This window comes from Aotus nancymaae, unplaced genomic scaffold, assembly GCF_030222135.1.
Source record: "Aotus nancymaae isolate 86718 unplaced genomic scaffold, 86718_ANA_hifiasm-v0.15.2.pri h1tg000029l, whole genome shotgun sequence".
Taxonomy (NCBI): Eukaryota; Metazoa; Chordata; class Mammalia; order Primates; family Aotidae; genus Aotus; species Aotus nancymaae.
The window spans coordinates 58076379-58098576 of NW_026988442.1; the positions used below are offsets into that span (position 1 = coordinate 58076379).

At 33.7% G+C, this 22198-nt stretch overlaps 1 protein-coding gene across 6 annotated transcripts in view; it reads right to left on the reverse strand.

Annotated features, from left to right (window-relative positions):
• GALNT13 (polypeptide N-acetylgalactosaminyltransferase 13) overlaps positions 1-22198 on the reverse strand; it is a 598306-nt gene that overhangs the window by 329991 nt on the left and 246117 nt on the right. For all 6 annotated transcript variants that reach the window (XM_021665899.2, XM_021665898.2, XM_064382748.1 and 3 more), the window contains one exon: positions 8161-8329. In XM_021665899.2, the coding sequence (XP_021521574.2) occupies positions 8161-8329 (169 nt within the window). The remainder of the gene's footprint in view (positions 1-8160; positions 8330-22198) is intronic.

Below are 22198 nucleotides of genomic sequence, written 5' to 3' on the forward strand. Positions count from 1 at the left end.
ATACCTTCATAGAAAAAAAGTGAAGACCCAAAAAAGTAGTTACACTCAGTGGGTTTATATGACATTTTTAAAAAGGTGATACACTGTGGAGAAGTGGCAAGACGAAAAAAAAGGGTTTGGGGCTTCTAGGGTGGGAATCTCTGTAACGTAGGAGAGAAACTAATGGATAACAAAGGTTATTCAGTGAGATTTCTTTATGCTGACCCATCTTGGCAGCATTTCTATCTCTGCTAAGAAAGGTTGCTCCTCTCCTCCTGGTATGAGAGTGGGGGATGCTTTCATAAGTCGAATGTATGCCCTACTTTTAGGTAGATGGGGAAGAGCAGAGAGGTTTCCCGTGCCTGCTCTTCCTTAATTGCCTTCAGCGCAAAAGGATCTTTATGCTAAATTGGCATATTTTAGGGTAGCATGTTCTTATGCCCTTTATACGTAACACTACTTAACTATGTAATTTAAAATAGTTAAAATGGGAAATTTTATGTTATGTACATAGTACTACATTTGTTTTTAGAAGTTGAAGGTAGTAGTGTCAGAAAATTAAATTACATAAGGAAATCATGAGGGGTAGTTCAAGTGTAAATAAAGATCATGTGGCATGTTTTCTGCATACGATGTACTTAAATGTGTAACTGAGAACATGCCTAGACATGTGTTACTCTACTTGCTTATTTGAAAGGAAGCTTACAGTGTAACAGTATTATTATCCCCCAAATGATAATACTTATATTCACATTCCTGAAGCCTGTGTGTATGTATGTGTATGTGTGTGCATATATATATAGATATACATACATACGTGCATACATAAACATACATATATTCTAACACACCGTTTTAATTTGGGTAGTGAAATTAATTCTATACATGAGCACATTACATAAATCAAAATATTACAGAAATCATTATTATCTTCACAGGGAAGATTTTTACCACCATATAAATGTTGTAATAATTCTCAAATTAAAAAGAAAAGATGTGGAACAGAGATTGGGAATCCAATTAATATTCTCATTTTCTATTTCTCCTTTGTGCAATCAATGCTACATTTATCATATTTTAATTTATGGGAAAGACAATCCTTATAAATGAACATGTACTCATGAGATTGAGTACAGAAAAGATATACGCTATGTCTTATTTCTACTTTATGCAGTAAATAAATACTTTATCCTTTGAGAGCAACTTATTCAAAATTTGTATGCTATAGCTCCTCTTCCACTAATAATATACGACTGCCAGAGTCTTTTCCTCTTTATTGACTTGAAAGTGTGCATATGTAAGAAGCAGTTATTTGGCAGCCTAGGATATAAATAGCTAAAATAAATTTCCTATTTTCTTAAACTTTTCCTGATGAAAAATATTTAAATGCCACCTGTAATATAACCTTCAAATAACTCAATACCAGTCCTTGAAGTGTTATTAAATGACTGAATTCAAGTAAATGCCAAAGAACTCTAGCATTTTGTTTTAATTACCTGTAGCTGTTTTATAATTATTCACCAATAGCTACTATTAACTGCATATTCAAAAAGAATTGTAAAGAATAAAGGGAGCAGCTGATTGCTTAAAAAGTTTCCCTTAACCCAGAAAAGAGCTAGAGGGCATAAGAGAATCCCCCATAATCTTAATAATAATATAATATTTATAGAGAGTTGAAAATATTTTACATATATATAAACATACAGACATTCTGTTTATACATATATAAACATATATAAACATACAGACATTCTAACATATCACTTTTAATTTGGGTAGTAAAATTAATTCTACACATGAGCACATTATGTAAATCAAAATATTAAATAAATTATTATCTTCAGAGGGAAGGTTTATATATCTATACTGCACTAAGAATTCCTGGCAACTCTATTCTTACTTTGTCATTTTTGCAATTCTAGGTGTGTTCACACAATATTATAATCCTTTTTCTTTTTTTAAGATGGGGTTTCACCATGATGGCCAGGCTGGTCTCGAACTCCTGACCTCAGATGATCCACCCACCTCAGCCTCCCAAAGTGCTAGGATTACAGGCGTGAGCCACCGTGCCTGGCCTCTTTTTTTTTTTTTTTTTTAATTTTAGACAGAGTTTCACTCTTGTCACCCAGGCTAGAGTGCAATGGCTCGATCTGGGATCAATGCAACCTCCACCTCCGAAGTTCAAGTGATTCTCCTGCCTCAGCCTCACAAGTAGCAAAGATTAACAGACGTGCACCACCATATCTGGCTAATTTTTGCATTATTAGTAGAGATGGGGTTTCACCATTTTGTCCAGGCTGGTCTCCAACTCCTGACCTCAGGCTATGCACCTACCTCAGTCACCCAAAGTGCTGGGATTACACACGTGAGCCACAGCATCCAGCCTATAATTCAGTTTTTATGTAAATATATTCATTTTACTTCTCACAGTCAAGGCCTATTGTATCCATTTTAGGTTCTTAAGGCTAACTGTATATTAGGTAAATAACATGAATTTGCTGGTTAGTTGAGTGACTGATTAGTTGGTTTAATCAGTAAAAGAAAACTAGGGCTTGGTAAAATAATGTTGTTCAAGATGTAATAGTAAGTCATACAGCCAGGTTTTAAACCTATATATTTTGGCTCCATGTCTAGAGATTTTTTTTCTCCAAATTACTTGAAAAATCTCTCTCCACAGTTGGCTTTTTGTTCTCCCTGTTTGTTTTGAAAATAATGGAATGGAGTTATGTTTCCATCTCACTGATATGATCATAGTCATATTGTTTTGTCTACTTCCAGGAAAGCCTATCATTGGCTACCAAGACGCCTTACCAAACAAAAATGTGATTTTTGCTGGCTTGCAAGGAAAGACAATTCAAATACTGCTTTCAAACTTTAATACAAATATAGATATATATCTATGCATTTGCTTAATGTTTACATATTGCTTTTGTATCTTTACAAGTTTTATATATCCATAGGTCAGTTATATTTGCAGTATTGTCTGTACCAGGAACCCAGTAAATACTTAACAATCTGTGTATTAGCTAAAAAAAAAAAAAAAGAAAAGTATAATATTTAAACGTCATTCAACCTACTTAAACATAAATTTCTCAAAAAGGCTTTGCCTCACTACTCTATTCTCTACTTGTTAGCTAAGCTAACAAGTCTTAGCTCTTTGACTTGTTCTAAGCTCCATGAACAGGAATTTAGTTTAGTTTTGTTCACTGCTTTATCCTCAGTACATAGAACAGTACTTAGTATATATTAACATATTAGATGCTCAAAATAGTGTATACAAAATATGTTAATAGGCACTTTTAATCTGGTAATATTCTCTCTCTCTCTCTTTTTCCTTCTCTCTGTCTGCCAACCCCAGCTGTCCCCTGACCCCGCTGCACCGCCCTTATCTCTCTTCAATTATTATCATAGGAATCTTAGGTTAAAAAAAAAAACAAAATAACATCTGTTTATTTACTTTCTAACAACACAAGTATGTAAACCCTGCTCTTCAGAAATCCGAAATATATAAATTTACAAAATCTTAGATGGGAAACAAGCTGACAAATCCCTAATGCGGAACCATTAGTTGATACTCATTTTTCTCAACATTCTGAATCAGACAGACTATTCAGACATTCACTTTAAAAAATTTTATTTGTGGGGGAATGGGCAAAGGAGAGAGAGGGCTGGTTACAGCTGTCTAAACTTTTATTTATAGAAATAAAATTTATATGTAAATGTTTTAGTCTCTCTCTCTCTCTCTATATATATATGTATATATATTTTCAGACAGACTAAATAAGAATTCAAGAAATGAAGGGACTTCAAGAAGGTAAAACATTTTATAAAGGTATCTGCCCTTAACTGTACTTAAAATATAAAAGTAACATAACTTTTTGTAACTAGCATCTTGTATCAAAAAAAATTAGAATTACATACAAATGTGTTACATTTATTAACAAATTAAATACTTTAAGTAAATTTGTATAAATATTTAAACATTCCTAGGGACAGATATTAAAGAAGAGAACTGTAATATGTCCTGATGGTTAATCAGAACTGCTTCCAAGATAAACTATTTTTTACCTAGTCTGTTCTCTGTGTAAACATAGGCTATATGCTTAGGTTTACTTCTCTGAATATATCTTCCAATATTTGTAAATTGATATTAACACCAAACACAACTTGAAACTTTTTGGACAGTTTTTTTAATTTGGTCAAATATATAATACAGTAAAATATGATTAGATATTTGAATGAATTCACAGTTTGGATGACTCAGACACTTTCTAAGTATCTACTTAAGTTTTCCACTAAAATAAATTAAGCTTCTTCTTAAAATTAATTATTTTAGAATCATATTCTTTTTACATCTTTATATAATTTATATCAGTCATCACTGGAGCTGGCTTAATATATCTATTTATTTTTAAGATATAATCATCCAAAAACTGAACTGTAACTGACACATAACCAAATTATAAAAATATTTTCTATATCAAATAATTAACATTTCCACATCTTTTAAACAACAGTTTGGATATATGATTCATGGTAAGTTTTTCAACATTAGTTGTTCCCAGGAAGTCCCACAGCTGAGTCATTCTAGATGACTTGTAAATGTCCCTGGTAAACCTCACAGACTGTGACTTTACTAGGAATTTTGGATGGCATTTCTCTTTTCTTACTTATAACACACTGTAGTTTTATATGAAAATAAAATGGAAAATTATTTCATTAATATTATTTCAGAAACTATTTGTAAACCTGAGAATTCAAGCAATAATAACCACAGTAAATACAGCATTTAAGTACTTTTTATGCTAAGCAAGTTGAATTATTCATTTAAAATGTTGGACTGCCCCACAGTTTGACTTACTCATAAACTTAGCATGCTAAGGATTTTTTATTTTTTTGAGCCATGCTGGAGTGCAGTGGCATGATCTTGGCTCACTGCAACCTCCGCCTCCTGTCTTTAAGCGCCTCCTGTCTCCGCCTCCTGCTTCAGCCTCCTACTCAGGAGGCTGGGATTACAGGTGTGGGCCACCACACCTGGCTAATTTTTGTATTTATAGTAGAGACAGGGTTTCACCATATTGGCCAGGCTGTTCTTGAACTCATGACCTCAAGTGATCCGCCCACCTTAGCCTCTGAAAGTGCTGGGATTACAGGCATGAGCCACAGTGCCCCGCAGAGATTCTTAAAAGAAAAAATGTAACTGGCTATGAATATTTTAAACATTAGCTCAATTAAGACTTTATTTATTGCTTTTTAATTGACAGTTCTGATTTATTTGTATTCTGACAGTTTAAAGTCATGATTTTTTAAAAATCTGAAATACTGTTTACCTAGTTTTCTGGAACATACAAGTATCATACCCACTCATTTTATCACACTACAGCAGAGGTCCCTGGGGTTGAGGACCAGTACTGGTCCTGGCCTGTTATAGGAACCCAGCCACACAGCAGGAGCTGAGCTGCCTGTGAGCAAGCATTATCACCTGGGCTCAGTCTCCAGCAGATCTTAGATTTTCATAGGAGCACAAACCCTATTGTGAACTGCACATGCAAGGGATCTAGATTGTGTGCTCCTTATGAGAATCTAATGCCTGATGATCTTAGTTAGAACAGTTTCATCTTGAAATCACCCCCAAACTTCAACCCACCACCTCCAAACCTGTAGAAAAATTTTCTTTCATGAAACTGGTCCCCAATGCCACAAGGTTGGGGACCACTGCACTATAGCATACTACAGCATATAAAACAAAGGAATAAATGTAATGTTAAAACATTATAAACTTAGCATCTAAAATGCTCAAAAGTGCTTTGAAGATTATGCATATTGTATATACTTTTTGTATATGCTTATCGTATATGCTTTTAAATGTGTTTACATACAAACATATATATACACACACACACACACGGACAGGACCATATGTAAAATTATTTTTACATAACAATTTACAATGTACAAATTTAATATTCAATGTTGAACTATATTCCAGGGACCAAACATGTCCACAACATGTAATTACTTGTGATTTTGTTGAGAGAGACATCTCAAAAGTATACGATGGTTGTGACAAAGCACTTACTAAACTACTAAATAAACCTCTGACAATTACCAGCCCTGGAATCTCAACAAGGTTTCCTTTTTTTCTTTCTTTTTTTTCCTTTTTCTTTTTGAGATGGAGTTTTGCTCTGTCACCCAGGCTGGAATGCAATGGCACAATCTCAGCTCACTGCAACTTCCACCTCCCAGGTTCAAGCAATTCTCCTGCCTCAGCCTCCCAAGTAGCCAGGATTACAGGCATGCACCACCACACCTGGCTAATTTTGTATTTTCAGTAGAGACTGGGTTTCACCATGTTGGTCAGGCTGCTGTCAAACTCCCGACCTCAGGTGATCCACCCACCGCGGCTTCCTAAAATGCTGAGATTACAGGCATGGGCCACCAAGCCCAGCCAAGGTTTTCATATTATATGAAGTAATTCAGAAAGAAAAAAATAAGGGTTAGTAAATATGATGCTACTATCATGACACAGCAGTATAACATAGCCCATTAGAGGTGGCAAACTTTATTTGCATTATGTTATACTGCATTTAGAGAAAAATCATTAGGTGCTTAAAATAACAACTTCTGTTTACATGGAAGTGTGTCCTGGAGTATATTTGTAAACTTGGAGATTTTCTAAAATCTCAAGACACATCTTTTATCAATGCCAAGAATTTGCTTTACAAGGACTATATACTAGATTGACAAGGCTGCCACTAAATATTCACATTTTATTACATCTGTTTAAAATATGTTCAACTATCTAGAGCATAGTTTACAGTTAATCAAATAAAAGTTGAATTTTTCAACATAATTTTCATGCAATATTATTTTCAAGTGCCTATTTATTCTGCAGCTGATAATTAAGCATTCTAAGTATAAACAGCAGTATAAATTGCTGGAAACCATAATAAATCACTTTTACAGGGTCAAAGAGTCATATAGACAATTGGCTGTTTTAATGCTAGAATAGCAATGGATATATACTTTTTATAAGCAAAGTATATATGCAGCCAAGTAAATACAGTCATGTACTGCCCAATGACAGATCACATATATAATGATAGTCTCATAAGATTATAATGAATCTGAAAGATTCCTATTGCCAAGTGATGTTTTGATGATCTTGACCCTGAATAGACATAGGCTAATGTGTGTGTTTGTGTCTTAGTTTTTAACAGAAAAAAATTAAAAATTAAATTATAAACAGAAAAAAGCTGATAGAATAAGGATATAAAGAAAATATTTTATACAGCTGTATAGTATGCTTGTGTATTAAGCTAAATATTAATATTAAACAGTTTAAAAGTGAAAAATTCAAGACTTTATGAAGTAAAAACATCACAGTAATGTAAGGTTAATTTATTACTAAAGAAAAAAATTTTTTAAATAAATTTAGCATAACCTAAGTGTATAGTGTTTATAAAGTCTACAGTAGTGTACAGTAATGCACTAAGCCTTCACATTGACTACTCACTCACTGACTCACCCAGAGCAATTTTCAGTCCTGCAAGTTCCATTCATGCTACATGACCTATACAGGTGTACCAATTTTTATGTCACACCATGTTTTTACTGTACTTTTTCTATGTTTAGATACAAAAATACTTAACATAATGTTACACCTATCTACAGTGTTCAGTACAGTAATATGCTGTATAGAGTTACAGCCTAGAAACAACAGGCTACACTATATAACCTAGAAATATAGTAGTCTATACCATGGAGGTTTAAGTACACCTGTGATGCTTACACAATGACAAAATTGCCAATGACACATTTCCCAGAACATATCCACACCGTTAAGCAATACATAACTGTAATCTATTAAAGAGCATGTTTACTCTGTATTTGGTAAGATAAAGAAAGTAAAACAAAACAATAACAAAAAACATCTCACAAGGAAAAATTTGTTTGGCCTGAGTATTTTGCAGCGTCTTGGCAAGTAACATATTTTGCTTTGCCAGAGAAGAAAATAGTTCATCTTTTCAGCATATGCATGCATAATAAATTCCTGCTATGTTATAGGTACTAAAAAGCACACATTTCTAGAATTGACATAATCTGAGTTAGCTGAAGTTCCGAGATTCTGAAATATGGCGATTATGAATATCAAAGATTATATAACAAATGTAAACTTACCCTTCTAATCTTACATCTGGCAGACTTCTGTTAAGGGCAATCAAATCACTGGCCATAAGGTTAAACTGATTGATTTTAAACAGCTCTTTCATTTTCTCCTGGTCATCTTTAGGAATCAATACAGCTTTTCCCATTTCTCCTGGCCCTTCTTGGTTTCTTGAAATAACAGCTGTAAGACATACACAGATACACACATACATACAAACACACAGATAATGAACTGAATAAATAAACTTGTGTGTCTGATTAGATTCTGAAGTATATTATTTATATACAGGCTTTATAATATAATGACCAAGATTTTACTGCTTATTAACCACACACCATGCTAAGGAAAAAATCAATTCTGCATGTTGTTTTCCAAGTATAGGCATATTATATGATGACTAATCATTAAGACAATAATTTTAAACAGTACAAAATACCAAGTCTTAAAACTTGTGTCCTATTTTTAATGCACTTATTAGAGAAAAATGAAGTTGAACACGAGGCAGACAAAATAGTGCAAAATAAGAGAACTTTTTAAAAAGCAAGATTAATTTATTTTCACAGCCAATTAAATGTTTTGATATTTCACATATTTACTGCCAGTACATCTTTATAAAGGCAAATAAAATTAATAAGCCTTAATCCCATAAAAATTTAATTCCTTTGTCAAAGCATTTTGAACTTTGTCAAAAGAAGCTTCATGGTGGTGACATGTAACTTCAAACATCAAGTTGAATTTGGATACTATGTGCTCTATAACTGAAACTTCACAATAATTTTCTGGGTTTGAATATACTTTAAGTGAATGCAGGATTTGATATACAGGCTAATTTTCTTGCCACTTCTCCCAAGTTATCACTACACTAAAGTCCCTTCTAGCTCTAAAGTATATGTTTCAAGGTGTGAGTGTGTATATATAGTAATAAGACAAAGTTCCAGTTGGTTCAAATGTATCCTGAACTTACTCTTCACAGTGATACTAAATTAGGTTAAAGTGAAAGGAATGTAGCTCTGGTCTTGACTCTTCCAATGTTTTGCTATATTTCCTAACACATTAATCTTACTGGGTTTAATTTCCACATAAATTAAAAGGCACATATTTAGGCATAGCCTACCTTGAAATACTATTAAAAAATAAGGGCTATAATGCATACAAAAATATATTTTATAAGTTAGAACATTTCATTAAAAACACAGATTCTAAAATAATGTATGAATATGGTAAAAACCAGGATAGAACACATTCAGCAAACTTTCCTCTGAGTGGACCTTCATAGTTACTAAACATCAAAACTGGCATTATTAGCACCAATACACATTTGACCATCCCACTGATGATTTTGTAATGGCATGAGTCAAACTATAGAAGAGAATGGGCACCTCTAAGGACCTTAAGATATGGGTAACAGGAAGGTGATTGGCCTTGAAATCTTCTTACGTAAAGAAAAATAGTTAGAACTGGAAACACTGAATATAGAAAAAAAGGTATGTATTCAGTTTTAAACTATTTAAAAAGTTGTCATCAAAGTAAAGTTTACAAAGATTATCATTCACTTTAAGAAGCAAAAACAGAAATGACAGCAGGAATTTTATGAGAAGGTATATTTTTCTAAATTCAAGAAATAAAATTCTAATGGAAAAAATTTTCCTTGGGCTTTAGTACATGTAATATCCCTAAACTCAGATGGAGTTATTGGATTTGGCTTTGGATGAATTTGTGCTTTTGGTGAGACAATCACGTTAAGGTATCTTCCACTTCTTAGATTAAAAAAATATTTTGAGTCTATAGAGAGCATTAAATAAATTTGTAGGTGGCTCCTTAAGAGCCAGTAACTTTAATTCCCTTAAAAAAAGAGATAATTTTCCCCATTATAAAAAATTTTGTGATTCTTAACATTTTGAAAATTTGTGATTCTTTTGAATGATTAAAATAATTTGGGGTACATTTTTAAAAATAATTTTTAGAAATTAAGAAAGCAATTCTCTGTTTACAGTTGTTTGTAAAGGTATTGTAAGGGAAAAAACCTTCTTTATCTTCTTACATTCTGTGGTGACCTAAGAATTAAACTGGTATAATAAACATTAATAGTAGAAAAGCATACAAATGTGTTTTATGTCTTCAGAAGGAAATTAAACTGGCATAATACACATTAATAGGAGAAGAGCATAGAAATGTGTTTTATGTCTTCAGAAGGAAAATGAAGGTCAAAGAACCTTTTAGGCCCAAAAGCTTATATGCCATTTTAAATAAAGAATAATAAATTGTCAGTAAGTGATAATACAAAGGGGATTTAGGTAGGGGGGTTGGGGCAGTAAATGGTGGGACAGTAACTAGGTAATATTTGGGGAAAACTATTAGGAGATGAGGGTTATTTTAGTAAGCTTGTTTACATAGGTCCATTCCAGTGTTGACTCCTAACTTCTGGTGATAAGAACAATTTTTGCTTTCTAATACAGTGGGAAGGGGTGGGGGGGATTTTTATCATAGGAAACTTCATGATTTTCTTCTAGGTAGGAAGGGGGAGATCAGAAACAGCTTCTTGCATGTGTTCTTTCTTAAAAAAGAGCCTGCAGCTTAAAATAACCCATATGCCAAAGTGGCATATTTGGGGGTGCATGTTCTGATCCCCTTCACCATCTGTAAACTAATAAAAAAAACATGCTGCAGAGAAAAATCACCATAATCAATATAATCCTTCCAAGACTAGGAAGCAGATAGGATTAAAATTTCACCCTGTGGAAAAGACATGAGCTCAACTCCAATATCTTAAGGTATGAAGGTCAATTTAGAGCACAGAGAAGTATTTGATATTTGCAATATATTCAAAGGCATCATGGCAATCTTATTTTCACTTTATGTAAGTTATTGTTTTATCAGTGGTAGCAGGAGTAATTGTGTCATGTTATATAGTACTATAATCAGTAAAATTAAAATGGTCATAAACAGTGTCCGTACACCTAGAACTACTTGCATTAACATGCTGTTAATGTTGAATAAGAACATTAGTCATTCTCCTAATCGTTCTCAGTTTCTTGGTGGAGAATAGGTAACAACTTAAAGCATATCAGGTTAAGTGTCTTCTCCTCAGAGTTAAATACATTTTTCTATAACAGCTTCTGATGAATATATATTTGACATTTTAGAAATGTGTGTGTGTGTGTGTGTGTTCGTTCCTGTGTATAAGCGGACCTACTGGTGTTTTTCACTTTGCTCAAGCAAAAAGAATGCTAAGTAATTATGGTGGGGAACCAGCCTTTTACTTTTTCTGGCTTTTACCCGGAGGAAGGCATCTTCCCAGAAGAAAACACTTTTCTAATCCTTCAAATAGCATAAATAACAAATGGGAAAGAATAAGCAATTGGGTTTTGTGACTTATCTCTGATCTGAAGCACCTTTAAATACCCATTTCTATACATTTTTCTCAGCTGTTGATTTATTTCCTCTACATAGCACTAAAAAACAAAACAAAACAAAACAAAAAACCAAACACCCACACCTTGTATACTCACAGAATACCATACTTTCCCATAGTAAAAGGAAAACAAAACAAAACAGTTGCCATTTAAATATGTGTGCTACTTATGTCCTCTAATAGGCAAATGTAATCCAGAAGGCAAGTAAATATAAATTGTGATTTCTTTATTGTTAATTTGAATATGGATGGGAATGTTCCAATACCAAAGCTGGTGTAGACAGCAAAAATAGATTAATATATTATGCTATAAGACATTTTCTTCCTAATTATATGGTGAACGTTTTTTAAAAGATAATTAATTTGACTCAAAATGACATTACAAAGCTTGTAGAAATATGATAAAGTGAGAATCATTTTTTATCTTTCATTTTCTTTACCATAGAACCTACTTTAAAGATTTCAATAATATTTATTTTAATCTTAGAATTCCCAACGATAAAGAAGATGATCATCATACTATAAACAAACCAACTGATAAATCTACCAGAAAGAACACTATGTAGCAATTGCATTATTTGCTTATGTATTTAACATTATGAACATTTTCTTATTTGCAGAATTACCCCTTTAACAATGAGCAGTGTCTATTTGAAAAAAGAGTAATGAACTAGTCTATATCTAGGAAAAAGCTTGAAGTTAAAAAAAAGCAACAAAAGCATTTCAAGTTGATTAATTTTAAAGTAATTATTTTATTCTGTTAGAGAACATAGTAATAGATAATGAGCTGCGTGCACTGGTTAACACCTGTAATCCCAGCACTTTGGGAAGACAAGGTGGGCAGATCACGAGGTCAGGAGTTCAAGACCAGCCTGACCAACATGGTGAAACCCTGTCTCCAGGCGTAGTGGCACGTGCCTGTAATCTCAGCTACTCAGGAGGCTGGGGCAGGAGAATTGCTTGAACCTGGAGGTGGAGGTTGCAGTGAGCCTAGATCATGCCATTGCACCCCAGCCTGGGATACAGACTCCGTCTCAAAAAGAGAAAAAAAAAAAGTGATGAATAATGGTACAAGCATAACATTAAATCAAAATCTAAATGGTATCTCATATGCCTTGCTTGTCAAAAAATTCTTTCAAATTGTATTTCCATTCTCAGATCTACTAAGTTGTTAATTTCTGATTTCTGTATATTTTCCTTTATTTTCTTTTCATTGGCATTGTAGATCTTGCACTTTTATTACTTCAAATTTTACAATTGTAATAAATTAGAAACACTGACTTTTAGTCCCTCTCATATTTGAATATTCATACTCCGCTACCAATAAATCAATTTCCCTAAAACAATGCTTTTTATCTTGTTAATCAATAATCTGCTTATAGTAGACTTAGAAGATAAGAAAACCATACTGGTTTTTGCACCACCCCTCCACCACCAAAATCACTTTACCCTTCATTTACCATTCTCCAGATCATGCTCTTTTGCTGGTCCAAAGGCTCTAGTTTACCAAGGATAATTATATGAGTAATTGCCTTTTTTCATTGTTTTAAAAGAGATGGGGATCTCCCTATGCTGCCTAGACTAAAGTGTGGTGGCTCAGTCACAGCTCACTGCCACCTCTAACTTCTGGGCTCAAGGGATCCTCCCTCCTTAGCCTCCTGAGTAGCTGACGCTATAGAAACCCACCATCACACAGGGCTCAGGATTAATTCTTAATAAAATAAGGGGATTCAGTATACATTTGCTTTGGCCCATTTCTCTTAGAAACAAATATAGACTCTACATATCAATATTATAGTTAATCTACAAATTGACTAAATTTATTCTATTTAATGTATGACAAGTAGCAATTCATTTAGTATCCCTTTGAAAAGAAACTATATGCAACTTTTATAAATCTGACACATCTGAGAATAAGATTTGTTTTCATTTTTTATGTAGAAAGTTGTAAATAGCAAGCCCTGACTGCATCAAGTCTAGCATATATTAACTACTGTTTCCCAGAAGGGTGTCATCTATTAGATAATCAATAAGGTAGCATTTTACATCAGCTAGCTAAGTAAGTGAGATTATCACAGAACCAAGAGAACACTTATCACCAACATTATCTTTCTTTAACCCAAAATATATTATTTTTATGATAAAAATAACGCATGCTCATTTACAAGGATGAAGGAAGGCAGGAAGGCAGGCAGAAAGCAAGCAAGGGAGGAAGCCACTATAGAAAAACAGTGAAAAATCAATTAAACTACTACTTGAATGAACAGTCAGCAGTAATCTGTATATAAACATAATTATGCATCTAAAATAAGACCATTCATACATGTTGAATTTTATAATTTCATTCATCATTATTGTACATGCCAATTTTTTTTTTTTTTTTTTTTTTGAGATGGAGTCTCCCTCTGTTACCCAGGCTGGAGTGCAGTGGCGTAATCTCCACTCACTGCAACCTCCACCTCCTGGGTTCAAGCGATTCTCATGCCTCAGCTTCTTGAGTAGCTAGAGTTACAGGTTCTCACCACCATGCCTGGCAAGGTTTTGTATTTTTAGTAGAGACTGGTTTTCACCATGTTGGCCAGGCTGGTCTAGAACTCCTGACCTCAGGTGATCTGCCCCGCCATGGCCTCCCAGATGCTGGGATTACAGGCAAGAGCCACCATGCCCAGCCTGTACATGTTATATCATTTAAAATACATTTATGGACACTTTCCAAATAAATATGTCAATCCATACTTATTTTCTAATGGCTGCAAAATATTCCAAAGTTTAGATACACCAAGATTTATTTAACCAATGCTTTTTCTTTGAATATTTATGTTGTTTGCAATGATCTCTGTTATAAACAGCAATGCAATTAATTTTCTTCCTTATGTATATGTCTTTGTAAATTTGTCTGAAAACACCTTTTGAAAAAGTAGTGGAAATTCAATGGGTGAATTTCAGATAAACCATGCTAGAATTATTCCTTTTCTCATCTCTTTGACTTTCTGTATATTTCTTTTGCTAGAAAGTTCCTTCAACCTCTGTTCACTCAAATAATCCCTGTTCATCTCTGAAGACCAATTTCGACTTCCAGATAACTCTCTCTTCTATAATTTTATAGCTCTTTTACATCTACTCTATTATAATTTTCATAATGTTGTAATACCATTTTTTGCATGTTATCACAGAGAGTCTAACTACTGAACAAACATAGTTTCTGTTCCTCCTGGACATATAGCTATCCAACATTTTTCAGCCTGCCCTGCAGTTAGGTGTGGTCCTTAACCGAGAATAGAAAAGATATATGCCAATTCTGAGCCTGGCTCATAAAAACTTCCCATATGTGGTTCTCCATGTACCTTCCCCTGCTGTAGCAACTTTGGAAGCCATGTGTGGAAAACAGCAGTTGACACTACCAGCAGTAACCTAGATGTCTGAATCACCACTTGGAAGATAGCTACTTGCTCATCAGAAATATCCATTGCAAAATTTACATGAGAAAACAAAACAAAACAACTCTATTTTGCTAAACCATTAGAATTTTAGGTCTATTTGTTATACCTGACAGTGTTAATTTTATTAATGTACTGGGTTCATTACCCCTTTAGTCTGTGAGCCTCACCAAAGCACTGTGCATCAATTTTGGCACATCCCAGTGCTTGGCACTGTCCATTCAATCAGTGAATAATTTTTTTAAAGTAGAAGGAAATTTTTATACAATCTAGTTCTATTATCAAAAGACTGATGAAAAAGTAATTAGAATAGAGGTTTTTAACATGGGTTTTCCCCATCTCAGATATATATGTATATATATATATATATAGTCTGTCATGTTATCAAAAAAGTTAGATGAATTGAGTGGAGATTACCATATGTATATACATTATAAATAAATTGATAAGTGTTAATGCAAGCTCAAAAATCTTTATTCATAGCAACTCACAATGAAAATGTGTGGAGACTATGGCCTTAATGGGTTTAATTAGATCACAAATCAGATTTTAAGCAGAGAGTTAACAAATCACCATTTAAATTAAAAAAGTATATGATTAATTTATTTCAATGCCCCAATGGCAACTTTTAATAAAAATGGCATTTTGTTAACTGCTACAAAGGAGTCTCAAAAATACCTCAACACAAATAGGCTTATTAAATATTGTCAGCTATTTTTTGTACAATCATGGACCACTTATTCTGCCTTTCTTCTTCACAATCACTTCCTAAATAAGATACTTAAATAATTTCACCATGTAGTTTAGATGGAAAGTTATATCCCAATGCCAATAGGAACTACAGTAGATGCCCATATGATACCTTCCTATACTATTCTATACAAGCAAATGAATCACAGCTTATAACTTATGACTCAGAAATTCCTTTTAAAAATATATTCTAAAACATACATAGAACTGACCAAAGATTTACCTGCACACATTTTTTGTTGTTGTTGTTGTTTGTTTTTTTGTTTGTTTGTTTTTGAGACAGAGTCTTGCCCAGGCTGGAGTGCAATGGTGTTATCTCGGCTCATTGCAACCTCTGCCTCTAGGGTTCAAGCAATTCTCCTGCCTCAGCCTCCGAAGTACCTGGGATTACAGGTGTGCACCACCATGCCCAGCTAAGTTTCTTTTTGTATTTTTAGTAGAGACGGGGTTTTGACACATTGGCCATCCTGGTCTTAAATTCCTGATCCACCTGCCTCGGCCTCCAAAGTGCTGGGATTACAGGCGTGAGCCACTGCGCCAGGCCCTGCATACGTGATTAAAGTAGCTTAGGTATGCATGTGTGTCTGTACATGGATCCCATTATAAATGTATATATCACTCCCCCTCACAAATGTCTTATATACAGTACTATGAAAACTGTGTTGCATCCATACAAGAAGACTATGCAGTGATTAAAATGATGCATAGAAGAATGTTCAATGATGTGAAAGATGTTCATGTTATATTAAGTAAAAAAAGGGGATTATAAGACAATGTTATAAATTAAGCCTATTTTTGGAAAACCAAAAGTTAAATGAAGCATATATGTATATCACCAATGAAGATTAGCAGTGGTTCATTTAATTAAAGGGACTTTCACATCTTTCTTTTGCATTATCTACATTTTCTATATCAGTACATGACCTACTATGATGCTTAATATACAGTGTCAACTTGATTTGTTTGGATGAAGGATGCAAATTATTGTTCCTGGGTGTGTCTCTGAAGGTGTTGCCAAAGGAGATTAACATTTGAATCAGTGGACTGGGAGAGGCAGACCCACCCTCAATCTGGGTGGGCACCATCTAATCAGCTGCCAGCATGGTTAGGTAAAAGCAGGCAGATGACCGTGGAAGGACTATACTTCCAGCCTTCATCTTTCTCTCTTACTGGATGCTTCCTGCCCTCGAACATGGTACTTCAAGCTCTTCAGCTTTTCTACTTTTGGACTTCCACCAGTGGTTTGCAAGAGGATCTCAGGCTTTTTGCTACAGACTGAAGGCTGCATTGTCGGCTTCCCTACTTTTGAGGTTTTGGGACTCCAACAGGCTTCCTTGCTCCTCAGCTTGCAGACGGCCTATTGTGGGACTTCACCTTCTGATCGTGTGAGTCAATACTCCTTAATAAACTCCCTTTCATATATACATCTATCCTATTAATCCAGTCCCTCTAGGGAACCCTGACTAATACACCCACTAAGGTAATTTTAGCTACGTATTAATGAAAAATCTGGCTCCAGTGAAAAGGAATATAAAATAACTTTTATAGTGGCAGGCATACAAAGTGATCAGAAGATGTTGGGATACGAAAAAGAAGGGATCAAAGTTCTGTGGAAAGACACTTTCTTAATGGACATAAGATGAGAAGTGGGGAGAGGAATATCCATAAAGAAATACGGTTTGTTCTAGAATATAAGCTCCTCACAAGAAATTCACTATAATTTACAAAGATAAGGAAAACATTTAGTAGCTGAGCAAAAACAAGTAGCAAGGTCCTTGTTTCGTTTTTGGGAAAAAACACACTCCTATAGTAATATAACAATTTGTACCACTCCTTTTGCAATCATCCTTACAATATATTCTACAAATCCTTTAAGCTTATACTCTTCTCATATACAATAAGAGGTTGTTTGGCACATGTTACAGTCATACACATTTCCTGGAAACCACTGACCCAACTTTTGAAGTGTTCACTAAGGTAATAAAATAATGCTGAATTATGAAATGATTTCCTTCTGCATTAAGAATGAGCTTCCTCAATAAAAATATTTAAAAGGCCCTTATCTTGCAATGGCTCCAGTAATAGCCTTAGTTTCAGCATTGTACAGGAAATATCCTTATCTTCCCCATTCTGCCCACATTGCAAAAAAAAAAAATTTTTTTGAAATGACCATGAATTCTTTGGAAACAAAAGCACCAATTTGGCTGCCAGATGCTTTGAGAAGCCCTTTGGAAGAGAACATCTCAAGTAGAACAAGGGCCATTTTAAAGAAGCTCTTTACATAATCCAATATTCACTATGAGTTCTTCTTCAGATAGAAAATAGTAAGCTTTGAGCAGCATACAGCATATCATCACATATCTGGATTCACCATGTTTGAAAAGTATACTCACTTTTGTCATAAAGAAAAGAGTACTGCATTCATTGACTATACATCTAATTAGGAAATGGACATATATTTTAGAAACAATTTCTAGATGTAACATTTTATTTATTTTAAACCTTCATAAAATATCTAACAAAGCTCCAAACGCCAATTTAGTGACAGAAAACATGAGGCAAGTATTAGCATGCTAATCAGTCCTTGTTGGAAGTAAAAAATATATATATCTTTCATAAAAGTTTACAAATTATCAATAAAATAATACTGGAATAAGTGTGAACAGAAAAATGGATTTTCTCAGATATTCTAAAGTATTTTAAGTTATAAAATTAAATCTACAGCTGGACTGTGAAACTTTGCTGAGGGCAGTTGTGCTGAATGCTATTTATTTGGCTCCACAGGCCTGACTGCACCATCTCTAGCTCTGTGCCCTGAGTTGCTGACCTCTATGTTCATACCAGCCAGGCTCCCTTTCCCTTTGGCTCCTGGTTGGTAAGGCAATGACAGAGTATTAGGAGACAGAAAATGAATGAGGTGAAGGCATTTATTTCCATAGTTCTTCTCTGTGGGGTTGCTGACGGCTGTCTCAACCATAAGTACAATTTCATAGGGAGTGCCTTATAACCAATTAATAAAGGAAGAAAAATTGTAAACTCACATTGAATAAGAATTCACTGATAAGTTAGCAACTGCTAGCAGTTGCTTCTTTATAACCCTACACGTGCATGGTCCTGCAAGTCAGTGAGTGAAAGGAAATCCTTCCATCAGGGAGAAATTTAGAGGGGAAATTTGAATGAGCAATGTGTGAAGGGAGAGAGGGCTTGAGTTAGGGACCTGAACACCCATGAGTAGTAGCTAACAGGTTGGGCAGCTGGTAAGGGAACTGCAAAGAAGCTGATTGGAAGATTGAAAGATTGATGATCAGGAGATCTCATGGAGGAGTACATTAATAGTCCTCTCGAAACAAGCACCATGTTTGTTAATCAATTAAAAATGTTTGAGTATGAATTTGTAATAAATTGTATTTGTTGAGAATTAATATAGGTATCAATTTAAATCAAAAGTAGAAAATTGAAAGGTAAAATATAAAAATAAATAAAAAGATATTTACATATTATAAATAATATATAAGGATATAAACATAAAATAGTATTTCATTTTTTCCATTTCAATGAAGCATCTTCCACATTTCCTGGATTTCAAACTCAACACTTTGAAAATTGCTGTAGATAAAGTGATGATAACATGCATTTATACATCTCAAGACATTTTGCTGTTACATTGCATTAATTGTTATATAGGTATTATTTTATTTTAGTACTCACCTATTAATGCTGGGCATGGGGTTGACGTTTTTATTATTATTACTGGCACAATATCAAGAAGAAGAAAAAATTACTGAATGGCATTTCTGAGGGCCAAAATAGGGATGAAGTTTAAATGACAAGTATGTTTTGCTCTCTTTCCTGATAATCACATTGCCAGTTTTCATAGAATATGGTTTGCTAAGGTACTGTATCTATGTGTGTACTCTAGTGTGTGTGGTAATTGGGATGGTGGGGGATACAAAAACTATAAAAGGTAATTTAGGATGGTAAGGCACATACAGTGGAATCCTAAAAGTACAATTTGATTGCTTGATTTTAGATATTAATTAGAATATATTCCTTGAAATAGGGTTAAAATATCACTGATCTCCATGATGCTAAAAAAAAGTGAGTAACAAATGCTTGTAAGATTTGCATTTCCAAATGACTAGATGTAATTCTGAGAGGAAGGTCACATATACACCTGTAAATTCAGAAATATAAAATTATATAAATTATTCAATTTAGCTGTCAAATAATGGATAATGTCTTATGACCTAAATAATTACTGGATTTTTGAATCAGGTATTTTTTCAGATGCTCTAGCAGCCATTTCAGGCTATCAAAATAAACTGATGTATATGTTCTGTAAGAGGCACTGTAATTTGAACTGTAGCATTTTAATAAATTTTTTTCATGAAGAAAATCTCTAGTGGAAGAAAAAAAGTTCAACATTCTACGAAAAAAAAGTTCAACGTTCTATGAAAACTAACAGCTAACCTCAGTGATCACATATCTAATCACTACCTGCCTCCTACTGGCACCCCTTATGTTTATGTTTTGGGCATTCCAACATTTTATTGACCATCTGTACAAACCAGCTGCTGATCTTTGTATTTCCTCACAGTCATTATAAATCTTGCTGTTCATTATTAATTTATACTGGGTTTGTGTTTTTCATTGCCTTTGGACATTTTCTGTTAGTTAACACTAATAAAAAAGAACCAGCATACTAAAAATACACTATAAAAAGAAAAACTTACCTTAACAATCAAAATAATTAAATTGAATGTGTAAACTAAATAATGCAAATATGCTATTAAAAATTAAGAAATTGTCATATACTATTCCTAATCCTTTCAAGTATTCAAATATTCTAGTAACTAAAAAAAAATCAAAACATGCAAGACCTAACTAAGTCAACACATTTAATAAGTATTTATTGAGTATGCCAAAGAAATATGCTAGTTCCAAAACTTAAATGCTGTTGTGAACATTAACACAAAGCTACATTATCAGTAGGTGCATCTTTTTTTTTTTTTTTTTTTTTTTGAGACGGAGTTTCGCTCTTGTTACCCAAGCTGGAGTGCAATGGCGTGATCTTGGCTCACTGCAGCCTCTGCCTCCTGGGTTCAAGCAATTCTCCCGTCTCAGCCTCCCGAGTAGCTGGGACTACAGGCGTGCGCCACCACGCCCAGCTAATTTTTGTGTTTTTAGTAGAGACGAGGTTTCACCATGTTGACCAGGATAGTCTTGATCTCTTGACCTCATGATCCACTCGCCTCGGCCTCCCAAAGTGCTGGGACTATAGGTGTGAGCCACTGCGCCCAGCCCAGTAGGTGCATCTTTAAATGAACCTGCTCTTTTTTACAACTCATCAGACGTATATAGAATATTATCAAACATACTCTGGCCTTTATTATGTAAGCCTTGCTTTAATAAAATAATTTGGTTATATCATAAGGTCAAGGGCATATTATGAGTGCCTTCTTATGTAGAAAAGCTAAGACTAAATTATAGAATAGTAAATCGATATAAACCGATATGAAATAACACAGTGCTCTAAGTAATAAATTTGCCCTACTTATAGTTTCCTCTTAAAATCCTAAAAATTTCTACCTGATTATATTTAATAAATACATCAAATATTTATGTGTATATATATATGCATGCAGGTTTATATTTCTGCATATGTCTGCATATGTATGCAGAAATATATGCAAATTCAAAAGTTTAATGTGTGTGTATCTGGATATATATATGTATATGTGTGTATGTGTGTGTATATATACACACACACACACACACACACTAACTTCTTCCTATATTTTTAGGTCTAAAATATATTTATGAAAAATACTTTTTTGTTTTATAATAGTTGATATTTCCTCTTCACCTCTTCACAAGTACTTCTGGAGGTACTTAATTTTCCTTACATAAACACGGCTAGTTTAACTCCTGTGCTACATTAAACAAAATCGATGTGATTTTAATTTACTTCTGAAGATTCTGCAATAAAGTTTGACTTTCAAGATAACTATGAACCTTTTGAGGAATATTTAGCATGAATTTATTCAAACAAAACAAAAAAGTAGTTTACTATGGCATAGTAGCCTTCCAATGTCTAGAAATTGGTTAAGATCTCTACAGATATACATATCAGTGGTCACTTTTTAAAACAGCTTTTATATTCCTTTATATTATGGGTTAATACTGCCCATTAGGTACCATTGTAATTTATGCTTATGGCTCTTTATTCATGCTACTAGGGAGGGTAAACTTTAATATATATTGTTATATAGTTATATTTTCCGTTATTTTATATTTCCTCCCTGCATCACTAAGCTAATTTGAATTATTATTATTTTTTATTTTATAGTCCAGAGAGGTAAAAATAGCAATTAAAAATGACCTTCTAAAGTGCAGCTGAGTATCCTTTTAGAAATGAGCTTTAAGATTGCTTATTGATCAAATTTGGTT